Source organism: Photinus pyralis, unplaced genomic scaffold, assembly GCF_008802855.1.
Source record: "Photinus pyralis isolate 1611_PpyrPB1 unplaced genomic scaffold, Ppyr1.3 Ppyr1.4_LG1, whole genome shotgun sequence".
In the NCBI taxonomy this organism is placed as follows: domain Eukaryota; kingdom Metazoa; phylum Arthropoda; class Insecta; order Coleoptera; family Lampyridae; genus Photinus; species Photinus pyralis.
Window position 1 is genome coordinate 51759391 of NW_022170249.1, and position 19790 is coordinate 51779180.

At 35.8% G+C, this 19790-nt stretch overlaps 2 protein-coding genes across 3 annotated transcripts in view; one reads left to right on the forward strand and one right to left on the reverse strand.

Annotated features, from left to right (window-relative positions):
* LOC116160418 (tyrosine-protein kinase Src42A) overlaps positions 1–16002 on the forward strand; it is a 32278-nt gene extending 16276 nt beyond the window's left edge. For both annotated transcript variants that reach the window (XM_031473612.1, XM_031473611.1), the window contains exons 2-6: positions 10934–11055; positions 11103–11266; positions 14832–15338; positions 15454–15610; positions 15658–16002. In XM_031473612.1, coding sequence (XP_031329472.1) covers positions 10934–11055; positions 11103–11266; positions 14832–15338; positions 15454–15610; positions 15658–15866 — 1159 coding nt within the window. In that variant the 3' untranslated portion in view covers positions 15867–16002. The remainder of the gene's footprint in view (positions 1–10933; positions 11056–11102; positions 11267–14831; positions 15339–15453; positions 15611–15657) is intronic.
* Positions 16003–17823: 1821 nt separating this feature from the next.
* On the reverse strand, positions 17824–18857 carry LOC116180205. Its single transcript, XM_031500091.1, has 2 exons — positions 18510–18857; positions 17824–18458 (listed from the first exon to the last, which is right to left on the reverse strand). Exons 1-2 carry the CDS (start codon positions 18571–18573, stop codon positions 18064–18066), a joined length of 459 nt encoding a protein of 152 aa, XP_031355951.1. The 5' UTR covers positions 18574–18857; the 3' UTR covers positions 17824–18063.
* Positions 18858–19790: the final 933 nt, after the last annotated feature.

Genomic DNA, 19790 nt, shown 5'->3' on the forward strand with positions numbered 1-19790 from the left:
TTTTGGTCCGATTCTTTTCAAATTGGTGTCGTCGGAAAGATGTTGTAAACGCGCACAACTCCTGCGTGGCGGAATTTTGTTTTTTGGCCTAGGGGCGAAATTAACGACCTTTTGCAAGGCGCGCGCGCGCGTCTTCGAGAGGTAGTCAACTTCGGGCACCTTTTACCTTCCGTTGCGAATTCTGTCACGCGTTTTAACGTTTCGTAAATCTCGAATGGCTGTCTCTCTTTCTCGTGTCGCCAATAGAAGCTCGAGCAATGAGAAGTGCCCCCAAAAATTAAGTACTATCTTGTGGAAGGTTTTTAGCGAGATCCACCAAAATGTGGGTGTAATATAAGTATGCACCGAAAAAGGAAATGTGGTAGCCTCCGACAAGATCTAACTGATGGTGGAGAAAAATCTTCAAACGCGAATTGCGGGTGAACGGGACGTCGGAAGTGGGTACCGTCAAAGGGAATGTGGTATCCTTCGACAAGATCTTTTATTCATGGTTGAGTAAAAAGTGGCTAATAGAATACTGATCTGCCACACAAAAATGCGCTGAAGTCCCTTCGATCTCACACGAGGACTTTGATAATTTTTTAACAAATATTTTTATTCTTTGGGACGCCTTGTATAAACCTCTCGCCAGGAAAGATTGCCGGTCATAGAACACTTGATCCCGGTCTACAATCTATGTTTTTCTAAAGATGTGAGTGACTTCCGGGATAGTATCGTGTCAGTTTTGAACAAAAAGACTTTTCGATCAACATTGGCACGATCCTATTCCGGAAGTCGATCGCATCTTAAGAAAAACATAGATTGTAGATCGACACAAGGTGTGCTGTGACCGGCAATCTTTCCTGGCGAGAGTTATATATTAATTTCTTAGTTACAATAGTTCCCACTACCAAATCCGTCTGTGTCCTCCTAGCTCCTCACATACACACTCCTTAAACCCAATTGGAAATGGTTTGAGATATCAATTTGATATTAGAGGTGGAGGGGAGGCCAGAAGTAAGGTGTATAATAACTTCTTCTTGACATAAGATTGATAGTTTTAACTTCGAAGATGGCGCCTGTGAGCCAATTAAAATAGAGCAAAGAAACAAGTAGTAAAGTTACGGTTATGAATCAAAAATTGGCAACACTGCGTAAAAAAAGGGGCGGAGTTATCTTTTTGGAATCTAAAACTAGTCTATTCCGGTTGATGTATATAATTTTGCTGGAACGCTAAAAGATCACAACTAATTCCCTCTAAGTGAAATCTATGCCGTAAGCGTTATACAACGTAAAAGTCCGCAAATATATTAAAGGTCGGAAGAGATAACGTTATGCAAGAGAACTTTTCGACAGTACCCGGTACACACGGTCAGACGTCTTTCTTGTTTGAACGCACGCGAGGAATGCATGATTAGTTACCGACCATTAGATAATTGCTGAAAATCGATAAAAAAAATTGAGGTCGTCTCACTTCCTATTATTGCCATATATCGAGTGTAACGAAAATCATTTCTAAGAATATAACGCGGCACTTTTTAATTGACTTTCACGGTGATTGTTGATAAATATAGGCCTGTAATAAATGGTAAGACATTTCGAAAGCATACCTTACGGGGTTTTTTGGCGCCATTGATTAATTTAGCAAAATTTATACGTACTAAGACGGCGCGTACTTATTTATGTTATATTTGGTTTTGGGGACAAGACTGCTCTCCGCCGTCGTGAGAGGGAAATATTTCTCGCGCTTCGCTGCATTTTAATGCAATTTAAAAGTCTCGCAGCTATTTATAGAAGTAACCCGATTTGTTGATGCAACCTCGGTATTTATTGCCGCACCGGGTTTTGGATCTTCTCTTAATTGATTCATCTACATAAAAGTCGCCCGAAGGGAAATGTACCATTTTTACAAAAAAAAGTTGAGACAAACTTCTTGGGGTCGTCTGACCATGAGAAGACGTTGCATAACAGCTTGAATCTTTAGGTTCAAACTTTGCACTTTTCAGCTACGTAAATACTCTCCAGGCGTCTACCGTTACCCATACAATTAAAAACTCATTAATAACGTTCCGCTTCTAGGAACCTGAATGATTTTTTGGCGACCGTGTACGTCATTTCGTAGCCTATCCTTGATCATGATAATTACGATGGCATTTCGCTTGTTGCTATCCGAATAGTTCAAATTCAAAACTCATTTTGAAGTGCGATCAGCTTTGTTATTTTTTTGTGTCCGAAAAATTATAATAATTTATTCTGTTTGATCGACATTTATTTATTGGAAAATACTCATACTTGATGAGCGCGTGCATAAAATGATGCCGGTGTCGTAAAAAAACTGGTTGACACTTCGAGGAATCGAAACTAGTAGGTATTGATGATTAAAAGTGCATTGCTTCTACATTGTTGTTAAGTTGTTTATGCTCTCTTTATTAATGTTGCAAAACGTCCTCTTATTTCGAACCTTTCCACATTTAAAAATCTTGTTAGGAGCCTTTTTTGAAATTACAAAATACAAATGGTAGGGCCTTCCCTTAAAATAGGCTCCCTCCAAGAGAATTTGAGGACTGAATCGCTTAGGAGGTGATACGACAGATTCCCTGAGAGTCATTCTGGTACAAATTTTCCTTTCGTAGAATGAAAATTTTCAGGATAATGAAGCCTGTATTTACCCCGACCGCATTCAAAACTTGTGTCAAATTCTCGAAGAAATAACTCGAGACGATACAAGAATAAAAAGCCAAATTCCCAGCTACTCTGCATACACTAATTTTTTCCGCTTATTATTTGAGTTTTCGTAAGCTTTAAATACCATTTAAGCGGCTCAGATTGTTTAACTAAGATCGAATTTTGTTTGTAGTACGACTCTTCGAAATTAGGTCGCCGAATGTAGCATTTTAACGCTTGACCAAGTAATAAAAACTTTTAAAATGCCTATTACGAAAAAATTGCATCTTCACATATTACAATTTAAAGCTCTGATGAAGGATAAACAATTTTGATGGATGATATTGTAGTCAGTATACGAGGCATCGAGGCGCCATCAAATCGATGAGTCACTAGCGATAAGGAATGAAAATGAATGCGACGCATTCTTTCCTTGAAATATGATACGCCTTCTAGATACTTCGCAAACGTGTTTAATGGAAGTTCTTACATCAACGCCGAAGCGATGAATAGTGATTTCACGCTCGCGTGTTATAAAACGATCTACTTAAGGACTGTTATAAATTGATTAATAATTCATTGTAAATAAACAAATCATTTAATTAAATTTACGTTACAATATATTTCGAGTCAAAATGAACTGAGCATTCTAAATAATATTTCCTTGTCACTTCTGGTCTAATTTCAAAATTTAAGCACCCTGTATAGTTTTACATTTTTGGATTCTGCAGTCAATTTGATACTTGATACCTGTACATACTGGATTATTTGTCCAAGGTGATTATATAAAATATAATAAAGAGGTATTGGTAAAGACGAGTTTTCCTTATCTAATGACCGGGGAGCGTGCGGGTCAGTCAGTCGACTACGAGACACGGGACAAAGAACTTCGGAAGCGAAAAGTGAGTGCTAAATTACCAGATTATTATTTTCTTTAATCTATATGAGAATGATCAAAAATACAATTGATAATTAAGCGATATGCTAATAAAACAGAAACAATTTGCTGCGGCTAGCACAGATAGAATTAAAATTTTATTACTTTTTGGAACAACCTCGTATAATTATCATGTAAATAATAAATAACGGAACAGTTTGTAGAGTCTCAGAATATAAAAATATCAAGAAGGAGACGGAAAGCTTTGCCTCTGTCTATCACGCTTGCCTGATTGGTGTTTTCGCACGATATATCACAATAGGCAAGAAACATACATAGGAAATACGTTATAGAGAACTAAATTTCACACAGAAAACTTCACAATGGCATATGTCTATTGTCAACCATTTCAAAAGTAAGTTCCACACTGACGTATGCAATGTTTTTGAATGCTTATAACACGTAAACGCGCAGTTTTTTTGTGGAAAATTTAATCCTCTGCGTTTTGAAATATGCGCGATCGTGATTTTCACGAGAAAACTCCCATAATACTTCAGTAGTAGAAGTGTACTGCATTACATCGATGGTAAACGAGATTCAATGTGTGCTTATAACTAAAGATCTCCATCAAGCTAGCCCCCCCCCCCACAATTAAAAAAAAATGTGATTAACATTTTTAAATAGTGCTAGTATTGTGCGAAATTGTGCTGATCCAATTTTCATTTGTGGTGATCTGGAAAATCAGTTTTCATTGAATTGAAACCCGGTAGCTTCTGGAGTCAAATCTCGGGAGCTTGACTCCTAGCTCCCACGTTTTTACAGATATGGAATAACGAATAAGCAATAATGGCAATCAATCAATTGTGCACGATATATATTGCGGAACTCAAATAAGCACTGTTGATAATAAATGGTGCTCGATGCTTATTGGACTGTGCAATACAAATTTTGAAAATAGTCACGAAAAGACTGACACCCACACAAACAAACAAGAAAGAAACCATAGGAAAGTGTTTTAAAAAAAAACCTTAAAGCTGAGAGATGACATTTGAGTGCAGAAGATATAGGGTACCATAAGACTATTTTCGAAAATTTGAACTAATGTTGAACACAACTCGATTAAGTGTAGTGGAATTGGCTCCAATTTCAATTCAAGCAAAACTGATTTTCTAGATCAGCACAATTTAGCACAACACAAGCGCTACTATTTAAACATTTTCATTACACATTTCTTTAAATTGCGGGGACCAACACTTGATGGAGCTGGCAGTGTATTTTCTAGAAATCCTGAATAGCTAAACCCCTAAACATTTCATTATTTATCGTGTAGCACAGTATTGGTCCAAAGACTGATCCTTGTGGAACTCCCGCACTTCCTTTAATATTCATATCATCAACAGATGTGTACGATTCTTTCGTAAAATATTTACTTTCTTGCGAATTAGTTAATTTATTACCTAAGATTGCGTGCGTGTTCCTTTCTCATCCGTTGAGAGACTTAAAAATATCAATACCATTAAACACTTGAGCGGTGTTCTAATACGCAAATTTATTTACTTATAATTTTGCGTAACCCTCCGCCCATCTTAAAATCCGCTAAATAAACGAAACGTTAATGGCGATTTGGTAATGAACCTTGTACGTTTTGCAAAAAGATCTGCAACCTTAAGTAGAAACCGTACAGTAAATAATAGGTATGACATTAGGTAGGAAATATGGCATTTAGCCTTCGGGTTGTTGAAATTTTTGCTTCTGGGAAGAGGTACGCGCCGCATTTTTATGCATCTGGTTCACCTTCTGTCCATACTCTGATTACAATTGAATCGATTTAATCGCAAAGTAACCTTTAAGGTTCGTTTCGTTTCGGAAAAAATGCATTACAAATTCCTATCACTTATCGATTAGACGGCCTTGCATTACCGGGCGTTTGTATGGATCGGATGTATATGACGGGCATTTCCGGTGTGTAGCCCCCAAATTATATGAAGCCCTCGAACAAAGGACAAAGATAATATTGTGTTGGTATTATTTGTTTATATAATGCGACCTTCCGCAAACATGCAATCATAAGCAATTATGGAAATTGATAACTATTGTAAAAGCAACTAGTCTGTAACGAGCTGTTTTCCGCAAAATTCTATTTCCTCTTTCCAGAACCTTCTGCGCTAATGCAAAATAATGATTCATGAAACGATTGAACTAAACAAATGCGCTGATAAACTTTCTATTATGCCTGGTTTTTCCACAAAGCATAATTTCAAATGCACAGAACATGATGTTACAAAGGTTGTTGTTCACTTTGCAATTCTTACAATTTAGAACGAAAATTGCGATATAATTACATAATTTGAGTGAAGGACAGCTGCTACCGTCGCAATTTTCAGAATGTTTAACATCGTATTTTGTTTACGCATTGCTTATGTATTGTAAAAAAATTACAAATTTTGAATGCAGATTGCAAGGTAAGTTTCAAAACTGTCAATTGTCGGACATCAGTATATCTGTATACAGTATGTTTCAAAAATAAGAAAAATAACATTAAGGAAGACCGTTAGGTCATTGGTCAATCGTTGTCTTTAATGAATGAATAATGTTTTTTTTTGTGTATGGGGGATTGTTTGCTATTTGTCATAGGTGATACCATAATTTGGATAACGGTTTTTCTTAAAATCAACAAATCTATCAACACTGACAGATGTGCTAATTTTAACATAAGTAGGTACACATCCGTGGAATGAAACTGTTAATTAGTAGAAACCTACGAAAGCACGTGAGTAAACAACTAATTAGTAAAACTATGGCTAATAAAAAAGAGAATCGGGTTAGCAAATAAACTGCACCAATATAGGCAACGAGCAACAAAGTCACTTCCAGTTGACGAAAATTGACCAAAATTTACGCAATTAGTCCCTTGACCATTATGTACCTATTGCTAAAAACAGAATTGGAAAATTCGAAACCGTTAGTGAGATATCGTGTCCACAGACGGACGGACGTTTGTTGTGCAAATTTGGATTTGTCCCATTCATATACAGTCCACGGTGAAACCAAAATATTGTTAGAATACAGACAGGTGAGTCTAAAGGTACCTTTACACTATAATATATCTCACATGATTTTTTATATGATATGTTATATGATATTTACTACCAACATATTTTTCGTATGAGTTTTAATGTTTTACTTTACACTTGACAGGTTTTTCATACGACTTTAATACAAGAAGTTACGAAACCTATATAACTTCTCTAAATTAAAATGTTCCAAGTTCCAAGATTGGGCTACTAGTTCAAAAGTTACAGCCCTTTGAATTTTCTTTCGAAATTGGTTTCTAGTCTATAACTTTTGATTGAGAAGTCTGATCGAAAAAGTACGAATTGTTTTGGATTCTACGCACCAAAATTAATAAGAAAAAGTGTTTTCCCGAGAAATTTTGGTGTAGTCGATTTTTGGTAAAAAAGGAAGGTTATACACTGCCTTTTTTTGAGCCCCGAAAAAAAAATTGTCTCAGATCGACCCGGAAAAAAAATTCTTATAGAATGTGGCCTGTAGAATCCATAATTTCAAACAGTTCCAAGATTGGGCTACTAGTTCAAAAGTTACAGCCCTTTGAATTTTCTTTCGAAATTGGTTTCTAGTCTATAACTTTTGATTGAGAAGTCTGATCGAAAAAGTACGAATTGTTTTGGATTCTACGCACCAAAATTAATAAGAAAAAGTGTTTTCCCGAGAAATTTTGGTGCAGTCGATTTTTGGTAAAAAAGGAAGGTTATACACTGCCTTTTTTTGAGCCCCGAAAAAAAAATTGTCTCAGATCGACCCGGAAAAAAAATTTCTTATAGAATGTGGCCTGTAGAATCCATAATTTCAAACAGTTCCAAGATTGGGCTACTAGTTCAAAAGTTACAGCCCTTTGAATTTTCTTTCGAAATTGGTTTCTAGTCTATAACTTTAGATTGAGAAGTCTGATCGAAAAAGTACGAATTGTTTTGGATTCTACGCACCTAAATTAATAAGAAAAAGTGTTTTCCCGAGAAATTTTGGTGTAGTCGATTTTTGGTAAAAAAAAGGAAGGTTATATATACACTCCCTTTTTTTGAGCCCCGAAAAGAAAATTGTCTCAGATCGACCCGGAAAAAAATTTTTCTTATAGAACGTGACCTGTAGAATCCAAGATTGGGCTACTAGTTCAAAAGTTACAGCTAGGGAATGCAATCCCGCAGCAAAATCTCAATCCCGGTATTTGCGGGATCGTTAGATGTTAATCCCGCGGGAAACCCGGTATTTGCGGGATCCCGCAAAATTTTAAATAAATTGGCAAATAAGCAATTTTGTGCGGTTAACTTCTGTATTAAAATAAATCGCTAATTATCACAATAAGTAGGTATTCAACAAAGAAGTACCTTCAGGCTAACTTAGAACTCAAAAAAATCACCTGTAAAGCACAAATAGGTGAACTTCTAAAGTGCCTCAAAAATCATAGTACATTTTTAACGAAAAAAGTTTAACAATTATTTTAAAAATAATTTCTCCGTTATGCGTCTCATTAACAAAGCAAACAGAGTTGTCCCCTTGGTCGACATTAAGGATGAGTGTACCCTTATTTGAAAGATTACCCCAAACATTTGAAGGGTTAATTACCAATCAAGACACTATTTGACAATGTGTGTCCGAAAACACCACTACAACCAGACAACCAAATACCAATGAACTCGTAAATATTTATTGCTCGATTTATTGTTTATGTAATTTATTCTTTCATTAGTAACTAATATACCTATAATCATTGATTATACACACCTATAATCAATGATATAATCAAAAGTTTACTGGTTTACTCAAGTATTCAGCTTTTTCAGATAAGTACAACAGCAAAATGCGAAAAGTAACCATAAAAGGGCGGGATCACTTGGATATTTAAAATAATAAGTCATGTCATTTGTCATGCAGAAATAGAAACATCCCTATTCCACGATTTACGTATTATTTCCATATTATTTCCTTATGATTTGTCTTATGACAGCCATAGTACCAAAAATAGTATAGTGTAAACACAAATCTAAATGCTTGTAACTTATCATATGACAAATCACAGGAGAAGTATGATAGTGTAAAGGTACCTAAGCAATATGAATATAGCACCCATATCGAAGGGGGGGGGGGGGCGAAATTTAATTCAAATCGTTAATAACAAAAACAATCAAATTCAAATCAGGCTCTCATAATCACACGAGAATAGCTCTGTGTTCAACCCATACTATAACATTGGGGAATTTTATCTCCCTCATAATCGTAACAGTACACCGATATTTCATACATTATGCCACCATCTCTAACGGAAATGAATATAATTACTAAGACTGTTATGTAGCCGAGCCCAAGAGCTCACGGTATAGAGAGCTCAAGCGCCTGCCGTTTTGTCTCAAATGAAAGCCACCCATCCGTATGGAAAAAATCCTCTTTAACTACCTACGTATCAAAAACTATGATATGCCCGAAATTATCTTAACACTCTGTATTAATCCTCACCCTTCCCCTAACACAGAATTAATCTAACTCCTGAAATCAAAATAGGGTAAAAAATACTTCAGAGCTAAAGGAACTTTACTCAACTCGCAATTCCTATAAACGTACATGGTTGAAACAACATTCTTCATGAAACTTCTATGTACATGAAAAAGCTAATGAGCCATTTCATTTTTTGGAAAATCCCTTATAAAGTCACAAAGAAAATGAAAATTAATTTAGGGAATTTTGGTTTTTTTCTGACTATTTCCGAAAGTATTGCCCAAGTAGTGTTAGATTTAGCTCTGAAATGTGCAATTTTGCCTCCCTTTAACTGTTAATTCATCTTCTCTGAAGACCTAGCCTTTCAGCGAGGGAACACAGTTGTAAAAAGGCCAATTCAGGATTGTCGTGTAATAAGAATTCACCTAATTTTCGTGTAATTTCAAACAATTTTCACGATTACACGCAGACTTCAATGGGCCTGCTTTCGAGCTTGCTTTGCTACAGTGCAAAATAGATAGCCTCCTTTTATCTATTGTATCTCAGTAGTGTACAATTGTTTTTTATTAACATTTAATAACACAAATCTAGGTGGCGCTGGGGGCAGTATACACTGTGTTCTGGACAATGGAAAATATGTCTGATAAGGATTCTTGTACGATTAGGGCGTTGTGCGCGAGTGCACCATCCTGTTGAAACTAACAGTTTCCAACTTTTATTTTTTTTGTGTGCGGTACATCATTGTACCATATAAAAGTATAAAGTTGATGATTATTTCTCTGAAACGAAACGTCGTATTGAAATTCTCTCAACTGTGTCTTGTAGAGCTCAAAGAGTGGAAATGAGAAAGTGTTTTAATTTTTTCAAACAACATCAGAAAAACTTAATTGGCAAGTTTCGGTTTTTCTTCAGAAGTATTCGGAATTTTCTGGTTTTTCTTACACAATTCTTTTATGGTTTGTGATCCACATGACATCCTTATCTTGGACAGTGTGAAGCGTAATTTAAAAAATCAATTTAAAAGAAGAGTCATATGACACCTTGTTTCAAAACTCATGCCTGTGCGAGGGGGGAAGAGTGTTCCCACCTTTTAAAATATTCTATAATGATAAAAACGCTTTGATAACTGGTTAATAGCTACAGTAATACGATTCTAATTAGGCTTTTGGATATGAGTGTTCGGTTTGTGTAAAAAAAATCAAAAATTTCTACCCCATGCCAGCGCAATACTTAAGGTGTGAAAACACTGTAGTGAAAATTAGTTTTTTAAAATTAAAAAATGTGAGCCATTAATTTTTGTTTTTAATGTACCTAAATGTGTTTAATCTCGATGTTTTGTTACTGATGATGAGATGCCTCAGTTAAATTTATATATATATTTACGTGTTTATCAGGGAAAAACTGAAAATAGCAAATTTCGTTTTCATTTGTTCGTTAGCACCTTCTATGGGCACTTTTTTCAGAGAATCTGAATCTGTTTTCAGAATTTCCATAACATGCTAGATGTAGAAAGCTAAATGTTACTACTTTCTGATTTCTTTTGGACGCCATATTGGATTTTTACAGAATTTCAAAATCAAATTTCTGAACAAAATATCCGCGGGTAACTAGATCTTGCATGGTTATAATGTCATGCATTCAAATGAATTTTTTTGACCTCTAGATCTCTTTGCGTAAAAATTCAATATGGCGTCCATAAGAATAAGAAAGTAGTACATTTGCTATGGAAATTCTGATGTGCTGAAATACTTCTGACTACCTTTTCCTTACCGATTTCAGAACCACCTGGGATTATCTGGATTCATTAAATTCTCATTCCACAACTATTTTGAAATGTAGTCTCATTGATCAGTTCTACTTTGTATATGATCTACCAAACGATCTAATTTAAATTTTTGATTTCAGATGGTACTTCCGTAAGATCAAACGAATTGAGGCTGAGAAGAAACTACTTTTACCAGAAAACGACCACGGCGCCTTCCTCATTCGAGATTCGGAAAGTCGACACAACGACTACTCACTGTCAGGTAAACGGTCGCTAACACATATCATGTTGATAATAGGTCCTTTTCAGTTCGCGACGGCGACACCGTCAAGCACTATCGCATTAGGCAATTGGACGAGGGCGGCTTTTTTATTGCGCGGAGGACGACGTTTAGAACACTCCAAGAACTGGTCGAACATTACAGCAAGGATGCGGATGGTTTGTGCGTCAACCTGTGCAAGCCGTGCGTTCAGGTATGTGCGGGTTGTTTGAACCGCAGCTATTGATTGGTTGAATTGGAAATTTTAACAGCTATTGGCTATTGTTGAAACTCTAGGAACTGCAATCGGAAATCGAATACTTATTTGCATGACTCTGTCACGACATCATTCAACTTAACCCATTACATAACGGTATCATCAAAGTAGATGCTTTTTTATGGGTCCACTTTAACCGTGGCCCAGTTTTTGAACGAGTTTCCATAAGAAAGCGTTTTCTTTGAGTTATTGTGTACCGAGTAGTCCTCACGTTACTCGACAGTTTATGATATTGTATTGTAATGATACATTTTTATGCAAAATGTCCAACTACAATATCTATTCGGTCGTGCAATATTCAATTGGATTAATTTTTTAGTGACGCTTGTTTCGCAAACACTAACATATGTTTTCGTTATCTGCAGAATCCTTTGATGGAGGTACGTTTCTTTGTTGTTTGTTCATAATCGAATTTTCACACAAGTAGTTATAGTACCCTCTTCGATATCACATTTTCTTATGTTTTTTGCCTAACTGAATGCGATAATCAATAGCTGGTTAGTTCGTTGCGTTGCACGGTATAGGCATTGTAAAGCTCAATTTTTAGAAATAATTGTTCATGATGCCGTTATGGTGCGTTTACTGTCTTTTACTTTCATTTTTTGTCCATACTATTTACAAATAACAAAACCGGATAATTACGCAGGGCGCAGCATTCTAATTGTAAACCCTAACAACTGTAATTTATTTTAAAAAAATCATTGTCGTCTTAATTGTTTAATGATTCTATAAACAGAAAGAAAAAATTCATTTTTAAGAAGGTAGCGGTAGAAAGCATAAAGACAGTTTGATCTTCACTGTGATTAGTTAAAACACGAGTCAGTATTACACTAAAAAATAAAACGAGTGACGAATTCTGTCTGTTAAGGTGGGTTCATAGCTCTCCGTTTATCCGTTGCGTTGTTCCGTCAAACGGATAGTGCAATTTGTTAAGGTTCATAGCAATCCGTCCATATCGTACGTTTACAAGGTATAACCATAACCTAAATTTTATTTTGTACTGGACCCACCGTGATCTTCAGTACGTAGAAACTACTATCAGATTATCACCTCGAAGAACGTAATAGGCGAACAGTGTTAAATTTGCTCTTAAACGTCAACAATATAACAAACATAACCTTACTCTCGTTAACAAACGGACCAACGGAAACGTAAATGTTCAATTTCAACCAACTTTTCCGTTGTAAATGGACGAAGGACGGTTTAAAAATTTACTGTGTTCTGATTGACTAACGGACAAACGGAAAGGTATGAACGGAGAGCTATGAACCCACCTTTAGAAGTGTCAGTTACGAATTAAACTGTCGAACTGTCACTAGCTGTCAATTTCAAAGATCCAAGCGTGATATCGTTTGATTTATATTTATATTTTTCAAATTTTGTGCCGTTTTATATTTTTCCTGTGTGTGTCGATCTTTAAACACAGCGCCATCTACTACTTTCTTTTAATGAATGCAGTATAGTGCAAATGTAGGACATATTTTCTGTAACATTTTTTAAACTTCATAAATTTAATAAGACATAAAGGAGGTGGTTCTCGCTTGCAAATGTAGCTTCCAAACTATTGTATCCTAACAATTTTTTAAACACACACTGGCCATAGTGCCAAATAACATGTATGTTACATCTCTGAAATGAAACTATGAAACATGTCACATCTCAGGAACTATAGATCGTGTCATCTAAAAAGGGGCGGAGGGGGGGGGGTAGTGTAACTTCCCACAATGTTTATTGTTCATTTCAATATCGCTGTGGTATGAATAAAGATAGGTATAAAGCTGGTAATCATGCGCGCCCTCCCAATGAATGAGCGAAATGTTTATAAGCGCATAGATTGGGGGTCTAGAGGGCGCGCATGATTATCAGCTTTATACCTATCTTTATTCATACCACAGCGATATTGAAATGAACAATAAACATTGTGGGAAGTTACACTACTCCCCCCCCCCCCCCGATTTTTTTTTAGATGATACCATTTATAGTATACATGTAAATGATTACGACACATTACGTAGATGTTTAATATTCGCTCACACAGGCAACGTTTTATTAACAATAAAATTACCCTAGTTTGAATTAGGGGGACATTTATGTGGAGGATAGAATTTGTTTAATTACTCGTAAATAAATTTTTTAATCTGCTGTTCATAATTTGTTTTTATGTATTATCAAAGTGCATTATATTATGTATCTATTGCTATCTGCAATGGTGTGCAGTCACTACACCACCTGTCCAGATAGGTTAAACAAATCGACATTACAACTTATAATTTTATGATCTCTCCTCGATCACTTCCAGCATCTGCTATAAAGACTTAAAATTTCTCAGTTTGAGAGACTTGGTGGCTTTGATCAATTTATGACTATTTTCAAAGAATTACACAAAATAGAAGCTATGTAGGTTGCACAAAGGATTCGAATAAACACACAATTTATTAATTGAATGGCAATAATAAAAATTTATTTCGAAACACAAAAAATAAAGCAAAATCCACGAAAGAAAGCTTACACAGCTTGTTTGGACATAATACCCCGCACGCAGACGGTCGATAATTAAAAAAATCTTAAATTACATAGTTTCTTTAAGAATGGAAATAATCTGGTCGTGAAAGGTTTGCGGTATTCAGGCCCACTTATTAAAGACACAAAAATACTCGCTGACGGCGTCAGGAAACTTCACTTCTTCTTTATTCAACTGAACTCAATGGCCCATATGAATAAAAATAAGCAAATGGTTATACTTGCAAAATTCAAAGTAAATATTAGTAACTGCCCCTTTATACTGGTTTGTGTAGCACCACTGCACTGCGTCCCATCCTTCTGCTTAGCAGCACTGCTAAGTCGCCCAGTGCGAAGGAGCACTTACGAGTATTTACTTTGAATTTTGTAAGTATAAGCATTTGCTTACTTTTATTCATATGGGCCAATGAGTCGAACTGGTTTGATAAATAAACTGAAGAAATTTTTCTTGGCTGCCCGGATGGTAGTGGTAGAATTAAACAAAGTGCTGGATATTTCTACTTTACAATAATTTGGTACCGTTTCATATTTTTACTGTGTGTGTTTATCTTCAAACCCAGCGCCATCTACTACCTTTTTATAATGAATGCAGTATAGTCACTTTTCTATTGCAAGTAAAACATCTCTGGATTATTGCTTATTGTTACATGTAAGAAAAATCTCCACTGAAATATTTATAATATTAAATGCTATGAAACATTTCAAGTGCAACGTTTATGAAACATATAATCCTATCATGCCGTTTAGTGACTCACCACAATCTTCAAATTTGATTCGTTGTAATTGAATGCTGTACCATGTGTTATTAATAATTGCACATTTACTGTTCTTTATTATCTTAATGCGTGCCATCTTTATACTTCCAACTCTTTGCACTTCAACTTATTCATAGATGGACCAGTAAATATGCATTGGTTTAACGGAAGAACACGAACGAAAATCCCCAATTCCGTATGTAATCCGTTCGAAATTTGTATTACAGGTGGAAAAACCGCAACCGGAAGGCTTATCGCATCGCACTCGGGACCAATGGGAAATTGACCGAACCTCCTTGAAGTTTGTAAAGAAACTCGGTCACGGGCAGTTCGGCGAAGTGTGGGAGGGTATGTGGAACAACACCACGCCCGTCGCGATAAAAACATTAAAACCTGGCACTATGGATCCGAAGGATTTCCTCGCCGAAGCGCAAATAATGAAGAAGTTGAGGCATCAGAAATTAATTCAATTGTACGCAGTTTGTACAATGGAGGAGCCGATTTTCATCATAACCGAATTGATGAAGAACGGCTCGCTCTTGGACTACCTGCAAGGAAAAGGCAAAGTACTTAAGTTGCAACAGCTCATCGATATGGCCGCCCAAATAGCGGCCGGTATGGCATATCTTGAATCGCAAAATTACATTCACAGGGATTTGGCAGCCAGAAACGTTCTTGTCGCCGACAGTAATGTAGTTAAAATTGCCGATTTTGGTTTAGCACGACTCATTAAGGTGAGTCTAGATCCTATTCCCTAGTATCCTATCTCGCTTTCCTTTTCAGTTCCCTTATCCCAAGCTTGTCCTGTGAGCATTGAAAGTGATCGGAGTAAAATCACACTCATTGTAGGAAGACGAATATGAAGCGAGAGTCGGCGCACGATTTCCCATCAAATGGACAGCTCCGGAAGCTGCAAACTACAGCAAATTTTCGATAAAATCGGACGTGTGGTCATTCGGTATCTTACTTACCGAGCTAGTCACTTACGGTCGTATTCCATACCCAGGTTAGTACTTATTTGCTCATAACCTACCACTCAATGTTTGCCCTCAGGTATGACCAATGCGGAAGTATTGCATCAAGTGGATCACGGCTACCGCATGCCATGCCCGCCCGGCTGTCCGAACGCTTTGTACGATATTATGTTGGAATGTTGGCATCGGGACGCGATGAAAAGGCCTACCTTTGAAACCCTACAGTGGAAGTTGGAAGATTTCTTTACCATGGAAGGTTCGGAATATAAAGAAGCGTCCGCTTACTGAGGCCACGCCCACCCCCCATCTGATTGGCTGCGTAACACATTGGATATGCATTACCATTAATTAGATGGGAGGTGGTTTTGTCTACATTCGTATTAATATTATTACAAAATATTATAAAGAATTGCGATGAAATCCTGACAAATAATTATTTAAGTTATACTCTCAGATGAGTTGTTATGATATATATTGGATACTTTATTAAAAATGGAAGCATTTGAGACTGAAATCGTAAACAAATGCGAAACTTATTTGATTTTAAATGATGTTATACACCACATTTTAGTAACAATTTCTCTTTGTGCAGATGATTATAGTTAAATTGATTGTCACGGATACCTCGTCTCGCCTATGTAATAGTGCAATACTATCTGTATTATAAGCGCACAATCGAGAAATCTTGTATAACTGCCATTTTGAACATATTTATAATGTCTTGGCTACGATTTGGAAAATTGTACATAATTTATGTAAAACGATTTGCTCACGAGCGAATCAATTGACATTTATGCTTTAATGTTACAAAAAGAAAATGTAATTGTGACATATAAAACTTTTTTATAATCTCGTAGAAGCTTTGGCTAAAAAATATCTGTCGATCGTCACATTCCATAGATTTTATTTACGTTTTGCATCACCAAAGCGGTTCAGACTTTTCTCATAAAAAAACGTTCTTTTTGACATCGCAACGTACACATCAGCATTAAGAAATTGGTATTAAAACATTTATTTATAATTGTTCACATTTATATTTTTTTGTATCATACACTTATTAAGTAATAAAATTTTATTAATATTGAGGGGGTCTTTTCTAACTGGGTTATTTATTAATAGCTACTAATTGTAGAATATCGTAGACTTGCCTGGAATTTTCTTAATTAACAATTGTCTTTGGTGCTTACATAGGTATTTGGAAAAGTTGTAGTAGACTGCATGCTTGTGGCAAAGGAGGATGCTGACATGGTGAAGGGGTTTAATACCTACTTGTACATGTTTCGCCACAATTCCTATAGCATTGTTTTGGGGGAGACTTACCAGGTGGTTGTTCGACATGATGTATCTGCTAGTTTTACATCAAGTCCCTTCAGTTATGAGTTTTGGCTAGACATCACAGGAAGTAAGGGACCAGTCAGCAGATTTACTTGAAAGAACCAAACAATTATTAAGGAGGGTCACCAAAAAAACCAAAACAGTAGGGTTGATGGTTAAAAGAAATCTGAGATATCGCTGAATTTACTATTGATTTAAAGGAGTCATTTTCCCGCCTCATTGGTGGAAAAAACAAACTTATTTTATAAATTCTAAAATTTACCAAAGAGATAGTTGTAAGCAATTGCTTCCCTATACCTAGTGAAAGTACTTCTACTAACATCTTCATCTTTCTGCAAGATGGCCCACCATCCCATACATCTAGAAACATGCTAACATACCTATTATTCAATGAATAAGGAATACCTTATTCATTGCTATTATTTGCAAGAATACGTAAAGTATATTGCCAGTTTTATCAAACCTACAGTGTGACTCAAATGGTTCTATCGTAATCCGCTGTTGAATTGGTAAAACAGTCAAAAATTTTTTTTAGAATTAAAAACTACAGTTTTGTATCTTGCCAAGTAAAAGAGATATTGAGGTGATCCCCTTATCTCGAATCTGGAAGGGTATATGCCCTTCCAGATTTGAGATTAGTCTCTCATTTATTTCTATGTCACTTTCTTCTGAATCCGAATTGCTAATGTTTATTATGCACTACATTCATTAGATCACTTATTCCATGCTATTTTAATTTCTGGAGGACATTTTCTTTTTTCGTTTTTCCTATATGCTACATATTTACCACATGCAGTGCAGTTAATTAATGTGGAGGTTTTTTAAAAATAGGTTGATCAGGGTCTCCTGCAAGTGGTTCTTCTCACCACTATTTGAGGAACGAAGTGATACATCCTTTAACAAGTCATAATTGAAACATTAAGGCGCAAGTTTTTATTATTTTAGTCTTATATACATTATACAAAGCGAAACAATCGACAAATGTTAAAGAAGAATAAAAGGACAAATGCATCAACTGTAATATTTACTACAAGGCAATTTTTGTTTATAATGTAGGAACAATTGGAAATAAAATCTGACAAGAGCACATATTTAGAAAAACTCAGACTAGCAGTATATAATTTATATAAAAGCGTAAACTAGTGCCATACTAACGAAGAGGTGGGTCGTCATCTTCCAAATCCTGCCCAATCATAACCTCGTCATAATTACTATTTCTTTGGTACAATTTACTTATAAAATAGTCGGCTAAATGATACTTTCTATTAAAATATATTCCAGCTATCACAACCATAATTAAAAATACAGGGATAAGAATTCCAGCAACCACGTGTCCGCTGCCATTATCCTCCTCTTTATTTACAAGACTCGACGACTTCGCCGTAGTGGCATCGCTAGCATTGGTGCAGTAAGTCTCGTTGATCTTTGTGTAGCCCGGCAAACACTCGCAGTAGCCGTTGTTGGTGGAATCGTTCGTCGGCACACAGAGGAAAGTTTCGTGACACTGTTTCTCGATAATACTTGAACTATCACACGCTTGCTTACCTACAAGAAAACGGTAATTAAAACTGGCATTTAACGAGTCGAACCTCTAACCTAATGACGAATGTAAAATAAATAATAGGATTACAGATAAATCCAAGTACGATACGGTCACCATTCTGTTAAATTACATTGTAAAGTCTGTTTATATGAAACGAAGGTAAATGACAGTCGCTTATCAATTGATGATAGATAACAAAAGCACCGGTGAAAAGGGAGTTAATTCGTTGAATAACCTCCAAGCGACAAGATACGACAATTGATGGGACTGGATGAATTCAATTAAATTTATCATGCACTCAAATTACAAGTAGTTATCCAATTTAATATTCCGCTCTTAAAAATGAATTGTAATTTAAACATTTGTTATTGACAGTTATTTTTTCTAGTTACAGGTTTCTACTTTATCTAGTTTTTGTTTTAAAACAGTTGCTGGTACAGGGTGTTTTAATATTGAAGTTCCAATAGCTTCAGACGCCATAATGGAAATGTGTAAGAACTTTTTTATTAACTTTATTTCCAGAATTTAGTGCAATGACCATTCCAAGGTGAGCAATCCTCAAACGGAGGATTACTCACAAAATGGAATAAATAGACCGGTTCGATATCGCTCAGTTCTATAGTGCGGCGGATAAGGTGAGGCGTAATACATAATTAATTAAAGAAAGAGTGCTTAGCATGCTTTATTATATGTAGGTATGTATACATATGGACTATGTTTAAAAAAAACGGATCAAACGTATGGAATAGATAGTTATAATAGGCAACCAACTCTACACGATTTTGATTTAATTTTAAAGAATAATCAACGTCTGCTATGGAAACAGGGACTCTTACAAGATCCTCTCGAGTATATTCTCCCTTGTGTTTTCCTCAAATTCGTGTCAAATCCTATTAAGTAAACAAAATTAAAGACAAAATAAAATAAATTTTAAAAAAGTTCCTCTTACACTCTCTTGAAATTCGCACCAAAACCTTCTCAAGTTTCTCTTGAATTAATTTTTCGTTTTCAACTTCATTCACTCCGGCAGTCTCTCACATGGGAGAATTGGGAAGCGGCGGTTAAATCCACTAAATTCCACATGAAAAGGTTCATCGGAGGCAGTACGTTGATCTTTGAGGAATTATTGACAGTATTGTGCCAAATTGAGGCATATGTCTCATTTGTGTGCCGTACAATAAGAAGATTTAAAAAGAAGACCTATTTGTACTCACTCCGTGACATCTCGTTAACGGAATACCGCTTCAGATTCCGCCAGATGACACCGATCTGACAAAGGGAATTCGTCCCACCACAAGATGGAAACTCATCCAACAAGATGAAGAGGTATTTTT

What these genes read in the sequence shown, in the direction of transcription:
- LOC116180205 (XM_031500091.1), bottom strand. Translation starts at nt 18,573, where the DNA reads ATGGTGACCGTATCGTACTTGGATTTATCTGTAATCCTATTATTTATT. An exon ending in TATTTTACATTCGTCATTAG is followed by an intron (nt 18,459 to 18,509) that starts GTTAGAGGTTCG and finishes GTTTTCTTGTAG; the next exon opens with GTAAGCAAGCGTGTGATAGT.